Raw genomic sequence first — 22,236 nt, 5'->3', positions numbered from 1 at the left:
CCATTTACGTTGTCCTTAAATCTATATCACAAGGTTGTCCTTTAATTTCCTAAACTTAAGTAGAGAATATAATTATAAATAGTTGAATTAGATGCGTTTAATAGTAAGAGATTTGGACCATCATCAATATCAAGACATATTAGCATCAAATGTTGCTTTCATTTACTCTCTCTTAGCTTCTCATACGCACACACGTACTAACACTTTGTATTTTTCTCCATGTCAAATGACATTTCTACCCCTCCCATGCACCCTCAACCTTATATATACGTCCATAAAAAAACAAAGGGCACGCACAAAAGAATGAAGACGTGGTCCTTAAACATCACTCTCTAACTTTAATTTTCCTCTTCTTTTCTCACAAAATTCCCACTTCATATCTTCATCTTCATCCTTTGTTCTTCTTCTTTTCTTCAATTCCTCTTCCACTTTAGTTTTTACTATGGAAACAGCTGGTCATCATAATATCTCTACTAGTGAGGATGATTATAAGAAGAAGAAAGGCAGTTGTAATAATAATATTACAACAAATAATAACCATATTAAGAAAGGGTCATTAAATAATGGAGGGTCAAGTACTAATCAAAGGTGTTGTCAAGCTGAGAAGTGCAGTGCTGATTTAAGTGATGCTAAGCAGTACCATAGGAGGCATAAAGTCTGTGAATACCATGCAAAGGCTCAAGTCGTCGTCGTCGCCGGACTCCGGCAACGCTTCTGTCAACAATGCAGCCGGTTTGATCACAACTTTCTCTATCTTTTCTTTTCTCAACACAATTACTTTATTCTATTCCATTTTACATGACATCCCGTCGTCTATTCTAATCAGAACGATATAAATTTTTAACTTTAAATTTCTCATTTACCAAAGAGATATCAGAATATCAAGTTCCAAGAATACTTTTGGCATGCACTAAAAATCTTTCTTAATTTCTTTTTTAAACTTTTCGTTAAGTTAAACACTGTCATATGAAATCTTTCAACAACTAATTTATTTGTTGCATAGTTTACATTCGTTTGTTTTAATATGTGCTTTGGCGTTTTATTGTTTAGTTTTTAATCCATATTATAATGGTTGAAGCGTGAGATAGTTGAAAAGCTGGTAGTTTTAATGTGACTATATAGTAGTAGTGCTATTTTTCTTTTTAGGGATTGACTATATATAGTACTATTAAAAGAATGATTAGTGACTAATTTGTTTTAGCTCCTTCTTCTAGGGTATTCGTTAATGTCATTTTCTGTATCAGCTCTGTGGTTTAGTTAGATTAAAAACTGCCTAGATTGACTTCATAATCTATAAGTGGTTGACTAGTTCACTTTCTAATATGAGTTCCTTTAATATCATATTGCTGCTGATCTCCTTGCTTTCATAAAGTGGTTGAGGTAGATGCTAAAAATAGCATTGGAGAAGTTTCTTTTTAAAGTGGGTACAAACTACAAAGGCATCTTATGTCACCAAGTTTAGGGCATTAATCTTTGCATTTTTCTTTTTCCCCCCTTTACAACCTCTATCTTTTTGTCTTAGTGTATTTCTCCCTTTTACTACTTTTGCTGTTCTTCATCTTTATCTTTTCGTTTCTCCTCCTGCATTGACAACAACAACAACAACAAAAACCCAGTGAAAGTGAGATTTTAAGAAGATAATATGTATACAGACTTTATTTCTACCCTGGAAAAATAGAAATATTTCTGATAGATCCTCGGCAAAATTGTCTTCAAAATTTTCATTAATGAAAACATATCTTATGAGTCCTCATACTTGGCCAAGATTAGGGGTGGCAATTTGAGCCCAAACCCATCCAATTCGCCCAGAGATTAATGGGTTGGGCTACAAATATTTTAACTCATGAGTTTATTTGGACTGAGCCCAAGTTAACCCATCATTTTTTATAGCCCATCTGACTCATGAAGTAACCCAAATACAACCCATGAAACTCACCCAAAACAAAGGGATCTCAACCCAACTTATCTAGAAATATTCTTAGTTGCCCCATCATTAGTTTTTGTATCTAAGTTTAAAAATGAGAATCAAGGTATTTAAGTTTTAATGTAAATATGAATAATTTTGTAATTGAGTTGTGGTGAAATTTACTTACTTAGAAATAACATAAAAGATATTTTTCAACTTATAAATTTTAAATACTAATTTGTTTTTTAAGAAAATATATTTTGATTCTCAAAATATTAATAGTATTTATTTACCTTTTATACATAGGTGTATAAAAGGTAATAGACTTTATTTATACAAGATGAGCATGGTTCTAAAACATGGGTTAAATTGTGCGCGTTGACCCAACACATTTTAGCCCAAGTACACTTTGGATTGGGTTGCACAATGACTATTTATTGACCTAACCCATCTTAACCGGGTCAAATTTAGTCCAACCCGTCTATTTGCCACCCCAGGCCCTACCCATGATCTCGTTGTTGGTTCCTTGTGATGGAGTTTTCAGATGACAATTTAGTTAATGAATGCGTGATTGACGTTCCTAATCCAGATAATTTTCTTTTCGTTATTTAATTGATTTATTACGTTATAATTGTCATAAGATCAGATCTGTGCTTGTAAACATGACTTCAGATCTGATTCGTGGTACTTGTGAATAGTGATTGATATTTTCTGCTTAATTATATATATTAAGCAAAAAATGGTATGCTTAGATTGAGCTCTTTCGGTTGATAAATTCTCCGCTTAGCCACTGATGAAGCTTCACAGTCAGTACCTAAAAGATTGTAACACCCAGCGCATTAGTGATGTTGTCTACTTTGGGCTCAGCAAAGTACATATTTAGGGTTTTGTTTACTTATATACCGAGCATTTCTTCCGTATTTGGTCAATGTAATATTTGCCTAAGATGTCACAAAGATATTAGTTTAGTTACATTTATTTTTCAAAGTAAGTGGAATTAGTTACTTAAAAGATAAAAAGAATAACTATACAAGTTATAAATTATACCGATAGCCAGCATAAAATTATTAAACAGTTCATATGGACACTTTAGTTTAAAATGCTTTTACTATAATCTTGATACGGTATTGGACTACTGGTTAATGGTTATGCAAAGCCGTAAATCATTACGGAAAAATATTGAAACTGAGGTCTTACTTATATTAAAATTCAGTACGTAGTACTAGTTGTTTCTTAATTATGTCCTGATAATTAAGATGTTCTGCACTAGGTTAATTAATTGACTACATACGTGATATATGGAAGCAGATTTCATGAGCTGACGGAATTTGATGAATCAAAAAGAAGTTGCCGAAGGCGTTTGGCTGGACACAACGAAAGGCGAAGAAAGATCAGCTCTTCATCATCTGCAGCAGAGTCTCAAATTGCAGAAAGTTCAAGTAGAAAAGGGACAGTGCAACTCAATAATAAGGACATTAACATGATGTGTGGTCAAGTAAATGAAAAGGGAAGAATTCAGATTTCAATCCAAGAAAATTCCACTTTCAAAAATTTCCACCCCCGTTGAAGAAATGCCTGCATATTAATTAATTGCTCTCTCTCTTCTGTCATTCTCTCCAAGTTCTATTCCTGAAATAATCATCACTCACACGGCCATTAGTACTCCTGGCTTTATCTGCACTAGAAACAGACTATCAATTATTATGATGATGTATTAAATAAGAAAAAGCCAAGATCATATGCTTGTGGAGTAGTTGGGTAGCCGAGTACATAAAACATCTTGTATTTATGCAGGGAGTTGTTTACATATACCTCTTGAGCTACCATCCCTGGCTTTAGATTGATATGATTGCCTTATGCTATATGTTAGATATATGCTTGATTTCAATGTAATTTAAGTATGATAAAATTTCAGACTTGGTATAGGTGGTCACAGTATCAGTAGTAGTAGGATAGATGACTCATCGCAATATCTGTGAAGTTATGGTGAAATGTTTAGATTATGTGCAAGAAAAGGAAGGTGGGAAATTGGGTATGAATCGGCCTTCCCTATTATTAGGGAGCGATTTACCCCAAATGTGAGACTTCACTGCGAATCCTAACTTAATCGGACCTCAATGCAAGTACTTGTTTGACCAAAAGATATTGAAACCTTTTTGATTAAATCAATTAAAGAAGTTGAAGGGGGTAAATCTCAACCAAGTATAATAAGATCTAGCTTGAAGGATGCTAAAAATGAACAAGATAAACAATATTTCTCTATATTTCAGAACCGAACGACAGGTTATAAATATGACAACTTTGAATGTAGAGAGATATTGCAATAGATATTCTCAGCTTCATGTAAAAATTGTATATAGTTCTCAGAATTGTGATAACTGAATCTCCCCCTTTTACAGAGTGTTCGGTCCCCTTTTATAGGAGACAATATCCCTTTTTTACCCCAAAAGAAAAAAGTACAACACAAAGAATATTCGAAAGACATATTCCCATTGTTTCCTATCATGCTAACACGACCACAGACGTCGTGCATTCGTTAACTACTGTCAATTGTCGTCCATCATTACGATCCTTAAGACGCAGTGTCATAGGGGCCTCACTCTCTGCTACACTTGGTATCGGTCATTATCGTCCAAATTTCGACCCATACAGTTAGTCCCTCCACTTGTCGAGGTCGCAGCCTGGGGCGTCCTTGATAAGCGGATGTTGCCCGTGTTTACGAAGAAATTTGATCTTCAAACCATGACGGTTTCGGCTGATGACGGAAGAACGATGCATTTCGCTATACCTTGGGCGACGTGTGCTATCTTTGGAGTGACGTTACTTCCACGTGTGTCATCATGGTGCGTCTTCCCGAGGAATAACATGATGGCCTGTCGCTTTGGTTTTGCTGCAATGGGAGGCCCTTTTGCTTCGATTCTGGCGCTACCAAACCCTATAAATAGGGGAAGGGTTTGTTTTTTCAAAAACGTTTTGGCCATTTCTCTTCTGATCACTTCCTTTCACATTTCTAGCTTTGCTTCTGCGATTTTCTTCATCTCTTCTTTCTTGCTCATTGTTCTTGGTCTTTCACGTTCTATTAGCACATTTCCCTTCACAAACATGCCTAGAACACACCGATCACGTGAGGGGGTTTCTGACGCCACTCCACTATCCGTGGCGCCCCCTTCCGGTGGTGAGGACTTGATAGTGGAGGACGTGGATAGCTTTCCCACCGTAGACGAGCTACTGCCGAGACACCCCATGTCTTGGAGTGACTTTCTTAAAGATCCTCCTCATACTCACGCCCCAGTATTCTCTAAAACTGAGCAAGTCCACATCAATGCCCTCCGTGCAAAATATAACATTCCCGCTCATGTTGAGATGGTTCCAGCGGGAAGGGACTTCGTGGAAGTTCACAGACCGGGGTACTGTACTTTTTATGAGTACCCCTTTGTGATTGGTCATTCCTTCCCCCTTATCCCGTTAGCGGAGGAATTCTGTCGATTTTATCAGGTTTACCCGACGCAACTTTCCCCGTACACGCTCAAAATACTCCTACTGTTGACAAAATATGCAGAGTTGGCGAGGTGCGAAGTTACCGTTCACCACCTCCTACACTTGTTTTCACCCAGCTTCCACATGAGTACTATGGTGCATCCGAGGCACCGTGGGACAAAAGGACTGGTGGTCGGAATCGATGACCGGGCGAGTCGCAAATTTTGTCACAAGTACTTCTTCGTCAGAACTGAGCACATCGTGTCTGACCCCGCTAGATTCCCTGAGCGGTGGAACGAGAATCGTAAGTGTCACCACTTGTTTACTCTTTGTTTTATCTTCATTCACCTTAGTGTTTATTTGCGGCTCTCTTTTGCAACTATGGGGCGCCCACCCCATCCCATTGTAGGTATGAGGGATTGGGTAGCCCGTCTACTTCCCCATGCAGCGGAGACTCGAGACTGGCCTGCTTTCGTGAAACGCTTTGGTCCGAAAGTTTCATCTGGTGTGTGTCTTCCTCTGTATTACCCTTCGATTATATATCATTGTCTATTGATACAACTCTTTATGACGACAAGTCATGGAGCTTCTAGGCGGGGGGCCCTAGTCCCTGTGTTTCGTCGGGCCGTTGCCTCCGCACAGATGCAATTCACTTTGGATGAGTCCTCCCGAGAGGGTCGTGCCCAATCGGTACAGGTGAGGGATTCCTCTCGAGATATGGTTGTGAGGGGGGAGATCCCTTCTTTACCAGTCCAGCACCTCGTGGATGAGTCCTCTAATGGGGACGAGTTTTTGTTGAGAAAGAATAGGAGGATAGAGCTCGGGAAGAGCGTGGTCGTTGAGATCGGTAAGAGTAGGACGGATGCATCGGAGATGGCTCCGATACCCACGTTTATGGCCGATGCCATCTTGGCAGGGAGGTCTCCCTAAACAGAAGGGGTTTATTAAGGAGGGGGTCTGCGCTCCATCGAGGGCGGTGCATCATCTACTGTCGGCGGGGGTTTGCGTGCCGAGGGCGACGGTTCGGGTTCAGACATCGACCCATGGAATGTTCGTGAGTTTACGGAGTGTCACACTCATGTAGAGGTCAGAATGAAGGGTTCTGATCGACACATAGTCATTCCTCGGGACTACGACTTACTGTTGGACTGTGATCATGTGGCATCTATTTTTGCCCTTTTGTGTGCTAACCCTTAGAGCAAGGCACTTAAAGCGATGAGTGATGCGGAGTTGTCTCGGAGCGTTTCTGGCATGGCTCTATGGTAATATCTCTCTTTTTATTTCGTCATTGGATCTGTGTAACTATTTTTGGCCCACTTGTTTTAACTTTTACTTCTCAAGCTATACACTCATCATGGAGATCGAGCGTGAGCATCGGGAAAGGAGGAGGACAACCCTATATAGAAAGACGTCTTCCAAGTACCAAGAATATCGCACCAAGCATCGTACGATGGTCGACATCTACAATCAGGATCGTGTCTTCCAACTGCTCCGCGAAGGGCTCAAGCAGAGGGGTGATCAACTGGTGTGTAAGGTCGAGGAGTTGAAGGAACGAGATGAGGACCTTATGAGGGCTGTTGCCTGTAGTAGTGAGCTTGAAGCAGCCCTCAGAGCCAGGAAATATGAGCTTGAGCTAAGCAGGGGAGTAGTGTCCGAAAATGCCGACCTTCAAGCAAAGGTAGCCAGTTTGACTGCCGAACTGGATATGAAGACGGTTATATATCATTGTCTATTATATATCATTGTCTATTGATACAACTCTTTATGACGACAAGTCATGGAGCTTCTAGGCGGGGGGCCCCAGTCCCTGTGTTTCGTCGGGCCGTTGCCTCCGCACAGATGCAATTCACTTTGGATGAGTCCTCCCGAGAGGGTCGTGCCCAATCGGTACAGGTGAGGGATTCCTCTCGAGATATGGTTGTGAGGGGGGAGATCCCTTCTTTACCAGTCCAGCACCTCGTGGATGAGTCCTCTAATGGGGACGAGTTTTTGTTGAGAAAGAATAGGAGGATAGAGCTCGGGAAGAGCGTGGTCGTTGAGATCGGTAAGAGTAGGACGGATGCATCGGAGATGGCTCCGATACCCACGTTTATGGCCGATGCCATCTTGGCAGGGAGGTCTCCCTAAACAGAAGGGGTTTATTAAGGAGGGGGTCTGCGCTCCGTCGAGGGCGGTGCATCATCTACTGTCGGCGGGGGTTTGCGTGCCGAGGGCGACGGTTCGGGTTCAGACATCGACCCATGGAATGTTCGTGAGTTTACGGAGTGTCACACTCATGTAGAGGTCAGAATGAAGGGTTCTGATCGACACATAGTCATTCCTCGGGACTACGACTTACTGTTGGACTGTGATCATGTGGCATCTATTTTTGCCCTTTTGTGTGCTAACCCTTAGAGCAAGGCACTTAAAGCGATGAGTGATGCGGAGTTGTCTCGGAGCGTTTCTGGCATGGCTCTATGGTAATATCTCTCTTTTTATTTCGTCATTGGATCTGTGTTACTATTTTTGGCCCACTTGTTTTAACTTTTACTTCTCAAGCTATACACTCATCATGGAGATCGAGCGTGAGCATCGGGAAAGGAGGAGGACAACCCTATATAGAAAGACGTCTTCCAAGTACCAAGAATATCGCACCAAGCATCGTACGATGGTCGACATCTACAATCAGGATCGTGTCTTCCAACTGCTCCGCGAAGGGCTCAAGCAGAGGGATGATCAACTGGTGTGTAAGGTCGAGGAGTTGAAGGAACGAGAAGAGGACCTTATGAGGGCTGTTGCCTGTAGTAGTGAGCTTGAAGCAGCCCTCAGAGCCAGGGAATATGAGCTTGAGCTAAGTAGGGGAGTAGTGTCCGAAAATGCCGACCTTCAAGCAAAGGTAGCCAGTTTGACTGCCGAACTGGATATGAAGACGGTTATATATCATTGTCTATTGATACAACTCTTTATGACGACAAGTCATGGAGCTTCTAGGCGGGGGCCCCCAGTCCCTGTGTTTCGTCGGGCCGTTGCCTCCGCACAGATGCAATTCACTTTGGATGAGTCCTCCCGAGAGGGTCGTGCCCAATCGGTACAGGTGAGGGATTCCTCTCGAGATATGGTTGTGAGGGGGGAGATCCCTTCTTTACCAGTCCAGCACCTCGTGGATGAGTCCTCTAATGGGGACGAGTTTTTGTTGAGAAAGAATAGGAGGATAGAGCTCGGGAAGAGCGTGGTCGTTGAGATCGGTAAGAGTAGGACGGATGCATCGGAGATGGCTCCGATACCCACGTTTATGGCCGATGCCATCTTGGCAGGGAGGTATCCCTAAACAGAAGGGGTTTATTAAGGAGGGGGTCTGCGCTCCGTCGAGGGCGGTGCATCATCTACTGTCGGCGGGGGTTTGCGTGCCGAGGGCGACGGTTCGGGTTCAGACATCGACCCATGGAATGTTCGTGAGTTTACGGAGTGTCACACTCATGTAGAGGTCAGAATGAAGGGTTCTGATCGACACATAGTCATTCCTCGGGACTACGACTTACTGTTGGACTGTGATCATGTGGCATCTATTTTTGCCCTTTTGTGTGCTAACCCTTAGAGCAAGGCACTTAAAGCGATGAGTGATGCGGAGTTGTCTCGGAGCGTTTCTGGCATGGCTCTATGGTAATATCTCTCTTTTTATTTCGTCATTGGATCTGTGTTACTATATTTGGCCCACTTGTTTTAACTTTTACTTCTCAAGCTATACACTCATCATGGAGATCGAGCGTGAGCATCGGGAAAGGAGGAGGACAACCCTATATAGAAAGACGTCTTCCAAGTACCAAGAATATCGCACCAAGCATCGTACGATGGTCGACATCTACAATCAGGATCGTGTCTTCCAACTGCTCCGCGAAGGGCTCAAGCAGAGGGATGATTAACTGGTGTGTAAGGTAGAGGAGTTGAAGGAACGAGATGAGGACCTTATGAGGGCTGTTGCCTGTAGTAGTGAGCTTGAAGCAGCCCTCAGAGCCAGGGAATATGAGCTTGAGCTAAGTAGGGGAGTAGTGTCCGAAAATGCCGACCTTCAAGCAAAGGTAGCCAGTTTGACTGCCGAACTGGATATGAAGACGGTTGAGGTCGATGAGCTTAAGGGTGAATTGAGTGCGAATGTTGATAGATTGGCCCATACTGAGAGGGAGAGGGCGGCAGCTGTTTTTGAGGTGGCAGTTTCAGAAGACGCTCTCCGTGTTTGTAGGTTGGAGCGGACTAAGGAGATGGAGACATCTGCGCTTAAGATGACAAAACTTGAGGGGCGTATTCAAGGGTTGGAGGCGGAAATTTCCGCACTAAACAAGCAAGTGGATTCTTTGAAAGCGGAGGATGTACAACGATAGTCGCAGCCTTCCACATCTTATGCCCCAGTTGATCTTGTCGTGCCTCGACATTTATATGAGTTGTGGGTTCACACCGAGGCTCAACTCGATGTGTACAAAGCTCTTCATGTTGATGGGAGGGCGTCTGAAGCGGAGCTTTGGGATGTACGCGCTAAGGTTCATGCAGCTCGTGAGGCATGTGGATACGATCCTCTCACGCATGATGAAGATGATATTAATTTTGATGATGCGAATAGACTTGCCTCTGACTCTTGGTACGAAGGCGTGTATGCCATCAGAAATGATGTGTAGTATTTGTTTTGTGCTTACTTTTTGCTTTGCGATTTTTGTAAGGGCATTTTTGAACCCGTTGTAAAGACAAATATTTGTAATATATTTGTAACTCACTCTTGGTCGATGGCCTTAGCCATTGGGATGTTACTTTCGAGATGACGCCGAAGTAATATCCCGTTGTGGTTCGAATGATGTCGAACTCACTCTTTGTCGATGGCATTAACCATTGGGATGTTACTTTCGAGCTGGCGCCGAAGTAATATCCCGTCGTGGATTGAATGATGTCGAACTCACTCTTTGTCGATGGCCTTAGCCATTGGGATGTTACTTTTGAGCTGGTGGAGAAGTAATATCCCGTCGTAGTTCGAATGATGTCAAACCCACTCTTTGTTGATGGCCTTGGCCATTGGGATGTTACTTTCGAGCTGGCGCCGAAGTAATATCCCGTCGTGGTTCGAATGATATCGAACTCACTCTTTGTCGATGGCCTTAGCCATTGGGATGTTACTTTCGAGCTGGTGCCGAAGTAATATCCCATCGTGAGGGTTTTTATTTGTTGGAGTGTTGTAGATGCCGGTTCTATTCATGCATTGGAGACGCGTGTTGATTTCATGTTCATAATGGAGTGATTTTATTCATATGTCGGAGATACATGTCAACTTTGCTCGTACAACGGCGGTACATGTCGATTTTGTACATATAATGGAGATTCTTAATATCTAGTCCCTTCATTGCTCGGCCTGGAGATGTAATCAGTAGGCGGGGCAATGAACAATACCTCAAACCTCGAGACGTCCACCTCGTCACCTCATTAAAAACCCTCCCGAGAAAACCCGATTGGGACAAAACCCGGGCGAGGGAAAAGAAGTACGACCTGGGCAGCGTCTCTTTTCAGAAGTGGAAGTGCTTTTGGTGGGCGATATTCCAGTTGTTTTGTAGTAGTTTTTCTTCCATTGTTTCTAGTTGGAGTGCTCCTTTGCTTGCTGCTGCTGTGATTTTATATGGCCCGTTCCAGTTTGTTCCCAATTTCCCTTCATTTGGGTCTTTCGCTACTTGCGTTTTGACTTTTATTACGTAGTCCCCGACTCTAAGTGGTCGTAATTTGGCCTTCTTGTTATAATACCTTTCTGCTTGTTGCTTCTGGGCCACCATTCTTATGTGTGCCATATCCTTCGTTCTTCGGCCTCATCTAGGTCTTGTAATCTGCTTTCATAGTTGCTTGGTCCACTCTCATTGGAGTACCTCAGACTAGGTTCCCCGACATCAACGGGTATGACTGCGTCAGTGCCGTAGACCAGTGAGTACGACGTCTCACCCGTGCTTGTTTTTGGCGTTGTGCGGTAAGCCCATAACACCTCTGGTAGCAATTCCAGCCATAGCCCTTTGGCGTCCTCAAGCGTTTTCTTTAATATGTTCAATATTATTTTATTGGAGGATTCCACTTGACTATTGCTGGTGGGATGATATGGCGTGGAGAGTATCCGCTTGATGTGCCATTTCTCGAAGAAATCAGTCGTCTTTTTCCCGGTGAATTGGGGTCCGTTGTTGCAACTGATCTCTTTGGGGATGCCGAAGCGGCATATGATATTTTCCAGATGAACACAATGACTTCTTGTTCGCGTATTTAAACGAACACATCTGCCTCCACCCATTTGGAAAAATAGTCCGTTAAAACCAAAAGGAAGCGTATTTTACCTCGCCCTGCTGGGAGGGGCCCAACGATATCCATCCCCCATTTTATAAACGGCCATGGGGAGGTGACGGAATGTAAGAGTTCTCTCGCTTGGTGTATCATAGGGGCGTATTTCTGGCATTGCTCACATTTTTTGATGTACTCTGTGGCCTTTTTTTTCATAGTAGGCTAGTAGTATCCTGCACGAATAAGACACCTAACGAGGGCTCGGTTGCCTGTATGGGCACCGTAGTGGCCTTCGTGTACCTCTTCGAGCACACGCCTTGTCTAATTTGGTCCAAGGCATTTGGTTAAGGGGCCGCCGAACGTCCTTTTGTAAAGGTCGTGGTTTATGAGGCTGTACCTGTCCGCTTGTATTCAGAACTTTTTAGCTTATTTTTTATCGTGTGGGAGTGTTCCTTCCTGTAGATATGATATGATGCGATTACGCCAGTCCCATGTTAAATTTACAAAATGTACCTCGACTTGGTCTATTGATGAGTGGAGGAGGGTGACCACGTTCTCCTTGGTGATGTTTTTAGTTGTTGCTGCCAGCTTGGCGAGACCGTCTGCTTCGATGTTTTGTGCTCGGGGTATTTGGTCGAATCGTCATTCGTCGAATTCTGGTAGCAATTTGTAGATTTCGGTGTGGTATTTCTACAACCTTTGTTCCTCAATCTGGAAAGTCCTAGCAACTTGATTCAAAACGAGTTGAAAGTCGTAGCGGAGGATGACCCATCGAGCACCATATTTGAGAGCCAATTTTAATCCTGCAATTACGGCCTCATACTCGGCCTCATTGTTAGTCATTTCAGGGCATCGTACAGATTGACGAATTACTTCACCTATTGGGACTTTGAGTACGAGTCCCAGTCCCGATCCCGATGGGTTGGACACTCCATCGGTGTAGAGGACCCAGAGGTCAGATCGCTTAGGTGAAGTGCGAAGTGCTTCTTTCTCGACTTCGGGTAGTATTTCCGCATTGGAGTCGGCGAGCACTTGCAAGTTTATCGCGGTTCGCGATTGATATGTTATATCATGTTCGCTCAATTTTATGGCCTATTTAGCCAACCTTCCTGATAATTCGGGTTTGTGTAGGATACTCCTGAGGGGAAAGGTTGTCACCACCTTTATGGGGTGGCATTGGAAATACGGTCTAAGCTTTCGTGAAGCTATGACTACTGCTAGAGCCAGTTTCTCGAGGTGGGGGTACCTTGTTTCAGCGTCAATTAAGGTTTTGCTGATATAGTAAATTGGAGATTGCGTACCTTTGTCTTCTCGGACTAGAACTATACTTACCGTGACTTCGGATACATCCAGGTAGACTAGGAGTCATTCTCCTGGATCTGCCTTGGCGAGCAAGGGTGGTGAAGACAAGTATGCCTTCAGTTTCCTTAGGGTGTTGACACATTCTGAATTCCATTGAAGTCCATTGTCTTTCCTTAATACATTAAAGAATTTGTGGCATCTATATGATGACCGTGAGATGAACCTCGACAAGGCGACTATCTATCCCGTCAGTTTTTGTACCTGCTTTTTGCTGGTCAGCATTTTGGGTATTCCTCCGATGGCCTTAATCTATTCTGTATTGACTTTTGATGCCTCTTTGGAATACCAGGAAACCGAGAAACTTACCCGAGCTTACACCGAAGGCGCATTTTTCGGGGTTCAACTTCATGCTGTACCGTCTTAATATATCTAAGGATTCTTTCAGATGATCGATATGATCTTTTTTCCTTTTCGACTTAACCAGCATATCGTCGATGTAGACTTCCATTGTTCTACCAATTTGGTTTTTGAACATTTTGGTGACCACTCTCTGATATGTCGCCCCCGCATTCTTTAGCCCGAATGACATTACTTTATAGTAGTATGTTCCCTGGTGAGTGATGAAAGTGGTTTTCTCCTGGTCTTCCTTCTTCCATGAGGATCTAATTGTAACCCGAATAGGCATCCAAGAAGCTTAGCAACTTGTGCCCTGCTGTTGTGTCGATGAGCTGGTTGATGTGTGGTAATGGAAAAGAATATTTCGGACATGCCTTGTTTAGATCCGTGAAATCTACACACATCCGCCACTTTCCGTTCTTCTTTTTCACCATGACCACATTGGCGACCCATTGAGGATATTTTGATTCTCGGACCGAACCATTCGTGAGTAGCTTATCAACCTCTTCGCTGACGACTTCCTTGATAGCGGCGTTGGACTTCCTTCTTCTTTGCCGCACCAACGGGTAAAGTGGATCGACATTTAGCTTGTGGATGGCGATATCTTTTGGGATTCCTGGCATATCTGCATGGGAGAAGGCAAAAAGATCAGCATGGTCAGTCAAGAACTTATGAAACTTACCTAGTTCCGAGAGGTTGTGCCCGATATAATCCTTTTTTGTACTATCGTTGCCGTCCAGCAGGATGGGATCAAGATTTTCTATCATTGATTCGGATGCTTCTATGATGTCGGGGTCCTTGATAACGTCTGTCCGTACCTCAAGTTTGGCTCCCAACATCGCTGATTGCTATGCTTCCGCACTCGCTCCTTTGAGTTGTTGGGTGTGTGCAATCTTGGGCGATGCGATAGCATTCTTGTGCGGTGCACTGCTCCCCCTCGAATGCTAAATATTCCCTATGGGTTTGGAAACTTGATCAATTTATAGAGACTAGAAGGGACGCTCGCATGGTGTGTATCCATGGGTGCCTTATGATGGCGTTGTAAGCTATTTCCCGGTTCATGATGTGAAATGTCGTTTCCAGGGTGACTCCTCCGGCTAGGACAGGTAGGACTATCTCTTCAGAAGTCCGTTCAACTGCATTATTAAAACATGTTAGCGTTATACAACACGGTATTACTTTATCTTCGAGTCTCATCTGCACGAGGACTCGAGTATGGATAATACAAGCGCCACTCCTGTCATATACCATTATTCTTTTTACATCAGTATCTGCGATACGTAAAGTGATAACAAGAGCATCATAGTGAGGGAAAGACAAACCGTCGGCATCTGACTTATCGAAAATGATACTATCTTCGAGGTCATCATACCATTCGTGGGTGATTAATCATTTGAGTTTATGTGTGGTGGTGAATTTGACATGATTGATTGCTGTGCCATCGCCTCCACTGATGATCATCTGTATAGTGCGAGCGGGAGAAGGCAGTTTTGGAGGTCCCTGGGGCTGTTCGCGTCCGCGGGCGAAGTTAGCCCGTTCTCGATCGCTTAGCAACTCTTTCAGGTGTCCCTGGCCTAGCATTCGCACTACCTCCTGTTGCAGTCTTATGCAATCTTTGGTTTTGTGACCCCTTTCTTGGTGAAATTTGCAGAAAGTGCTTGACTTCTGGGTGTTGGGGTCTGACCTCATTTTTTGCGACCATTGCACCTTTGGATCGAGTTTCTCCAGTGCGTACACTATTTCTGAAGGAGAAACACAAAAATTGTGAGCATATCGGAGTGGAGGCATACCTTTCTCGTGTCGATATGGCATTGTATGTCGAGGGGGAGCATTTGTGTGCCATGGTGGAGGCGGGGCAGACATCCTGATGTAAGGCTGATGCCTTTCTCGGCCGAGGCGGGGCCCCAACTGATATCTTCGACCGTCGTTACAGCGATCTTTCTTTGCTTCAGCTTGAAGTGATATCAACCGTTGGGTTAGACCATTGAGGTCGTCCTCGTCAGCTCGTACCTCGGCACACTAAGCATTGAGGATTTCTTCCCAAGTGGTTGGAGGGTATTTCATGAGCCTGCTTAGTAATTTTCTGGTCACTCTCGACCTGTTCCTGTTTAGCCCGTTCTGGAAGGCTTCTACTGCCATTCCTTTCGACATATTCGGCAAGCTCATTCTCACCCTGTTGAACCGAGCTAAGAAGTCTCTGAGTCCCTCGCTGTGCATTTGCCTTACGACAAATATATCATTTACCCTAGCTTTTGCCTTTTTGGCTCCTACATGGGCGGTGACAAATTTATCTGCCATTTCTTTGAATGTTGCTATCGAGCGTGCCGACAGTTGATAGTACCATGTCAAGGCTCCCCCTGTTAGGGTTTCGCCAAATTTTTTCAATAGCACCGATGGTACCTGCTCTTTTGAAAGATCGTTACCTTTCACGGCTGTAATATAATGGATGATATGATCCTCTGGATCGGTAGTACCATCATATATATTTTGGTAGGGTGGCACTTTGAAGGTCTTTGGAGGTGGCCGTTTCTTCACTGTATGGTTGCTCGATGAATCGACCAACATCATGTTTTGGCAACAACTTTGGAGTGCCTGGTATTTTGTCGACCCTCGCTTGGTATTCCATCATTTGGTCGATGAGTGCTTTATTCTCATTTTCCATCTCCTCTATTTTCTTTAAAATAGCTGCAAGCGTATCATTACCTGCGTCATTAGCGACATAAGTGTTACCTGTATGGGAGGCATCCTGCTCATCAGTGTTTATCATGACATCTGCATGTGCAACATTCCTGTTATCCCTTTGGGCAGATTTGTCAAGTATGGCATTCTGAGTACTTGTTAGCCATTCTTCCAACAGTCTTCGCACTACTGGCAGTGCCTCTCCTGTTGTAGATGTGGAGGCTTCCTTCTCGCGTGAAGCAGTTACACTTCCGTGCAGAGGAGGTGAATCGTCTCCCCTGGGTGTGATGCCCGGCGTTTCATTTTCGTTATCTTCCCTACTATCTTCGTTGTTGGTGTTCAGAAGGCTGGTTGTGACGCTTACTATCGCTTTCAGTCTTGCATCTCCTTTCCCTGCCATTGTTAGTTTATACAAATCTAGGAAGAGATGGTTATCCCTTTCAAGAGTCTAGATGAGACTAAAATCTTAGCTAAAGAAATCCCCACAGACGGCGCCAAATTGTTTGACCAAAAAAGATATTGAAACCTTTTTGACTAAATTAATTAAAGAACTTGAAGGGGTAAATCGCAACCAAGTATAATAAGATTTAGCTTGAAAGATGCTAAAAATAAACAAGATGAACAATATTTCTCTATATTTCAGAAACAAACGACATGCTATAAATATGACAACTTTGAATGTAGAGATATTTTACAACAGATATTCTCAACTTCAAATAAAAATCGTATATCGTTCTCAGAATTGTGATAAATGAATCTCCCCCATTTACAGAGTGTTCGGTCCCTTTTTATAGGAGACAATCTCCTTTTTTACCCCAAAAGAAAAAAGTACAACACAAAGAATATTCGAAAGGCATATTCCCATTTTTTCCTATCATGCTAACACGACCACAGACGTCGTGCATTCGTTAACTACTATCAATCATCGTCCATCATTACGATTCTTAAGATGCAGCGTCATAGGGGCCTCGCTCTCTGCTACACTTGGTATCGGTCGTTGTCGTCGAAATTTTGACCATACAGTACCAGACGTCGGATGAAAAACCAAAAAAAGGTGGGAAGTCAGTACTGCATTTTTATATTATATGGTGTCCTCTAGACGTATCGTAAGAAGTTTAAAAAAAGAGTATGATCACGAGCTCTTATCTCTTTGAGTTGTAAGTTTAATTTGTACTCCTAATATATAATGCCCAGGTATCCTATTCCTTTAATTATGTACCATGGACTATTGGTTGGTGCGAACTATTTGTTTGACCAAAAGATATTGAAACCTTTTTGATTAAATCAATTAAGAAAGTTGAAAGGGTAAATCTCAGCCAAGTATAATAAGATCTAGCTTGAAGGATGCTAAGAATGAACAAGATGAACAATATTTCTTTGTATTTTAGAGCAAAACGACAAATTATAAATATGACAACTTTGAATGTAGAGAGATTTTGCAACAGATATTCTTAGCTTCAAGTAAAAGTCATATATATTTCTCAAAATTGTGATCCAAAAAATCCCCCCCTTTTATAGAATGTTTGGTCCCCTTTTATAGGAGACAATCTCCCTTTTTACCCTAAAAGAAGGAAAGTACAACACAAAGAATATTCGAAAGGCATATTCCCGTTGTTTCTCATCATGCTAACACGTCCACTAACGTCATACGTTTGCTAGTCACCGTCAATCGTCGTCCTATCGTAACGATCCTTAACACGCAGCGTCATAGGGACCTTGCTCTCCGTACACTTGGTATCGGTCATAGTCGTCCAAATTTTGACCCATACAATTAGTCCCTCCGCTTATTGAAGTCACTGCTTGGGGCGTCCTTGATAAGCGAACGTCGTCCATGCTTACAAAGAAATTTGATTTGCAAGCCATGACGGTTTTGGCTGATAATGGAAGAACGATGCATTTCGCTATGCCTTGGGTGGTGTGTGCTATCTTTGGAGTGACATCACTCCCACGTGCATCATCATGGCACGTCTTCCCGAGGAACAACATGATGGCCTGTCGCTTTGGTTTTGCTGCCACGGGAAGCCTTTTCGCTTCGATTCTTGTGCCACCCAACCTTATAAATAGGGGAAGGGTTTGTTTTTTCAAAAACATCTTGCCATTTCTATTCCGATCATTTCCTTTCACATTTCTAGCTTTGCTTTTGCGTTTTTCTTCATCTTCTCTTTCTCGTTCATCGTTCTTGGTCTTTCTTGTTCTATTAGTACATCTCCCTTCATAAACATGCCTAGAACACACCGATCACATGAGGGGGTTTCTGACTCCACTCCACTATCCATGGCGCCCCCTCCCGGTGGCGAGGACCTGGCGATGGAGGAAAGGGATAACTTTCCCACCGTGGATGAGCTACTGCCGAGACACCCTATGTCTCGAAGTGACTTTCTCAAAGATCCTCCTCCTACTCCCACCCCAGTATTCTCTGAAACTGAGCAAGTCCACATCAATGCCCTCCATGCAAAATATAACATTCCTGCTCATATTGAGATGGTTCCAGCGGGAATGGACTTCGTGGAAGTCCATAGATCGGGGTACTGTGCTTTTTATGAGTACCCCTTTGTGATTGGTCATTCCTTCCCCCTTCTCCCGTTAGCGGAAGAGTTCTATCGATTTTATCAGGTTTTCCCGACGCAACTCTCCTCGTACACGCTCAAAATACTCCTGTTGTTGATGAAGTATGCGGAGTTGGTGGGGTGTGAAGTTACCGTTCACCACCTCCTAAACTTGTTTTCACCCAGCTTTCACATGGGTACTATGGTGCATATGAGGCACCGTGGGACAAAAGGGCTGGTGGTTGGAGCCGATGATCAGGCGAGCCACAAATTTTAGCATAAATACTTCTTCGTCAGAACTGAACACATCGTATCCGTCCCCGCTAGATTTCCTTAGTGGTGGAATGAGAATCGTAAGTGCCACCATTTGTTTAATCTTTCTATTTTCTTCATTCACCTTAGCGTTTATTTGCGGCTATCTTTTTTTTGCAGCTAAGGGGCGCCCACCCTATCCCATTGCAGCTATAAGGGATTGGGTAGCCTGTCTGCTTCCCCATGCAGTGGAGACTCGAGATTGGCCCGCTTTCATGAAATGCTTTGGGCTGAAAGTTTCATCTGGTGAGTGTCTCCCTTGGCATCATTCTTCGGCTATATATCATTGTCTATTGATATGACTCTAAATGATGACAGGTCGTGGAGCTTCTAGATGGGGGCCCCTGTCCCTGCATTTCGTCGGGACATTGCCCCCGACGGGGATGCAATTCACTTTAGGTGAGTCCTCCCGAGAGGGTCGTGCCCAGTTGGTACAGGCGAGGGACTCCTCTCGAGATATGGTTGTAATGGAGGAGATCCCTTCTTTACCAGTTCAACACCTCATGGATGAGTCCTCTAATGGGGATGAGTCTTCACTGAGAAAGAAGAGGAGGATGGAGCTTGGGAAGAGCGTGGTCGTTGAAACAGGTAAGAGCAGGACGGGTGCATCGAAGACAGCACCGGTACCCACATTTATGGCCGACGCCATCTTGGTGGGGAGATCTCCCCAAACAAAAAGGGGTTTATCAAGGAGGGGGGGTTTGTTTGCTCCGCCAAGGGCGGCACATCATCTACCGTTGGCGGGGGTTTGCGCGCTGAGGGCAACGGTTCGGGTTCAGATGTCGAACCAGGGGATGATCGCGAGTTTGTGGAGCATCACACTCATATAGAGGTCAGAATGGAGGGTTCTGATCGACACATAGTTGTTCCTGGGGACTATGACTTACTATCGGACTGTGTTCGGGTGGCATCTATTTTTGCCCCTTTGTGTGCTCCCCTTGAGAGTGAGACACTTAAAGAGATGAGTGATGCGGAGTTGTCTCGGAGCATTTCTGGCATGGCTCTACGGGTAAATGTCTCTTTTTATTTCGTCGTTGGATCTGTGTTACTATTTTTGGCCCGTTTGTTTTAACTTTTACTTCTCGTGCTAGACCCCATTATGGAGATCGAGCAAGAGCATCGAGAAAGGAGGAGAATGACCCTCTATGGAAAGATGTCTTCCAAGTACCAAGAATATCGCACCAAGCATCGCGCGATGGACGACATCTACAACCAAGATCCTGACTTCCAACTATTCTGCAAAGGGCTCAAGTAGAGGGAGGATCAATTGGCACATAAGGTCGAGGATTTGAGGGAACGAGACGAGGACCTTATGAAGGCCATCGCCTGTAACTGTAAGCTCGAGGCATCCCTTAAAGTGAATGAAGATGAGCTTGAACTAAGTGGAAGTAGGGGGTAATGGCCGAGAATTCCGACTTCCAAGCAAAGGTGGCCAATTTAACTGTCGAACTGGATATGAAGATGGCGGAGATCAATGAGCTTAAAGGTGAGTTGGGCGTGAGTGCCGATAAATTGGCGACTGTTGTCTCTGAGGCGGGCGTTTTGGAGGATGCTCTCTATGTATAAGACCCTCTCTGAGGCGGCGGCGGTTGTCAATAAGGCAACGGTGGACCAAGGAGAAGGAGGCATCTGCACTTAAGGTAGCGGGGCTTGAGGGGCGCGTTCAAGGGTTGGAGGCGGAATTGTCTGTATTGAACAATCAAATGGATTCTTTGAAGGCGGATGACGTACGACAATAGTCACAGCCTTCTACATCTTATGCTCCAGCTGATCCTGTCATGCCTCGACGTCTATATGAGTTGTGGGTTCATGTCGAGGCTCAGATCGATGTGTATAAGGCTCTTTATGTTGATGAGAGGGCGTCTGAAGTGGAGCTTCGGGATGTACATGCCAAGGCTCGTGCAGCTCGTGAGGCATGCAGGTATGATCCTCTTACGCTTTACGAAGATGATATCAATTCTTATGACGCGAACAGACTCGCGTCCGACTCTTGGTATGAAGACGTGTACACTACCGGGAATGATGTGTAGTATTTTTTTTGTACTTGCTTTTTGCTTTGCGATTTTTGTAAGGGCGTCTTTGAGCCTTTTGTAAAGACAAATATTTGTAACATATTCGTTGTGGATGGAGGTCGTTTTGGTCGTACATCTCTGAGTCATTTTCCTTTTCTTTTTTAACTATTTCTTTTTGACGACTTCTGCGGTAGTTACATCCCTTCGACGCTTTGTTGAAATGCTAAAATTATTGTATTGAGTTTAGTTGAACTCTTTTCGTTGGCAACGACCTTATCTGTAGGGATATTGCTTTCAAGTTGGCGCCGAAGTAGTATCCCATCATAGTTTGAGTGATGTCAATTTTTTTTTACTGATGGCCTTAGCCATTGGGATGTTACTCTCGAGCTGGCGCCGAAGTAAGATCCCGTTGCAGTTCAAATGATGTTGAACTCACTTTTTGTCGATGGCCTTAGCCATTGGGATGTTACTTTCGAGCTGGCGCCGAAGTAAGACCCCGTCGCAATTCGAATGATGTCGAACTCGTTTTACGTCGATAGCTTTAGCCATTAGGATGTTACTTTCGAGTTGGCACCTAAGTAATATCCCATCGTAGTTCGAATGATGTCGAACTCGTTTTACGTTGATTGCCTTAGCCATTGGGATGTTACTTTCGAGCTGGCTCTGAAGTAATATCCCGTCATAGTTTGAATGACATCGAACTTACTTTTTGTAGATGGCCTTGGCCATTGGGATCTTTCTTTCGAGCTGGTGCCGAAGTAATATCCCGTTATAGTTCGAATGATGTCGAACTCCCTTTTTGTCAATGGCCTTGGCCATTAGGATGTTACTTTCGAGTTGGTGCCATGTAAGATCCCATCATGGTTCGAATGATGTCAAACTCGTTTTACGTCGATGGTCTTAGCCATTGGGATGTTACTTTCGAGCAGGCGCCAAAGTAATATGCGGGTTCTATTCATGCATTGAAGACGCGTGTTGATTTCATGTTCATAATGGAGTAATTTTATTCATATATCGGAAATACTTGTCAATTTTGCTCGTATAATGGCGGTACATGTCGGGTTGTACATATAATGGAGATTCTTTATATCTAGTCCCTTCATTGCTCAGCCTGGAGATGTACTTAGTAGGCAGGGCAATGAACAATACCTCAGACCTCGAGACGTCCCCCTCATCGCCTCATTAAAAACCTCCCCAAGAAAACCCGATTGGGACAAAACTCGGGCGAGGGAAAAAGAGTACGACTTAGGCGGTGTCTCTTTTCAGAAGTGGAAGTGCTTGAGGTGGGCGATATTCCAGTTGTGTTTTAGTAGTTTTCCTTCCATTGTTTCTAGTTGTA

At 43.8% G+C, this 22,236-nt stretch overlaps 1 protein-coding gene across 1 annotated transcript; it reads left to right on the top strand.

Annotated features, from left to right (window-relative positions):
• The first annotated feature begins 280 nt into the window (after window positions 1-280).
• LOC107762327 (squamosa promoter-binding-like protein 4) lies at window positions 281-3,827 on the top strand. Its single transcript, XM_016580674.2, has 2 exons — window positions 281-732; window positions 3,215-3,827. Exons 1-2 carry the CDS (start codon window positions 443-445, stop codon window positions 3,471-3,473), a joined length of 549 nt encoding a protein of 182 aa, XP_016436160.1. The 5' UTR covers window positions 281-442; the 3' UTR covers window positions 3,474-3,827.
• Window positions 3,828-22,236: the final 18,409 nt, after the last annotated feature.

Source organism: Nicotiana tabacum, chromosome 10 (assembly GCF_000715075.1).
Source record: "Nicotiana tabacum cultivar K326 chromosome 10, ASM71507v2, whole genome shotgun sequence".
Taxonomy (NCBI): domain Eukaryota; kingdom Viridiplantae; phylum Streptophyta; class Magnoliopsida; order Solanales; family Solanaceae; genus Nicotiana; species Nicotiana tabacum.
The sequence above is the reverse complement of the archived record's forward strand: the minus strand, read 5'-3'. Positions and strand labels throughout refer to the sequence as shown.

Excerpts from the sequence above, each read along its gene's own strand:
- LOC107762327 (XM_016580674.2), top strand. The coding sequence starts at position 443 with ATGGAAACAGCTGGTCATCATAATATCTCTACTAGTGAGGATGATTAT. Across the intron at positions 733-3,214 it reads TTCTGTCAACAATGCAGCCG|ATTTCATGAGCTGACGGAAT; the intron begins GTTTGATCACAA and ends ATATGGAAGCAG.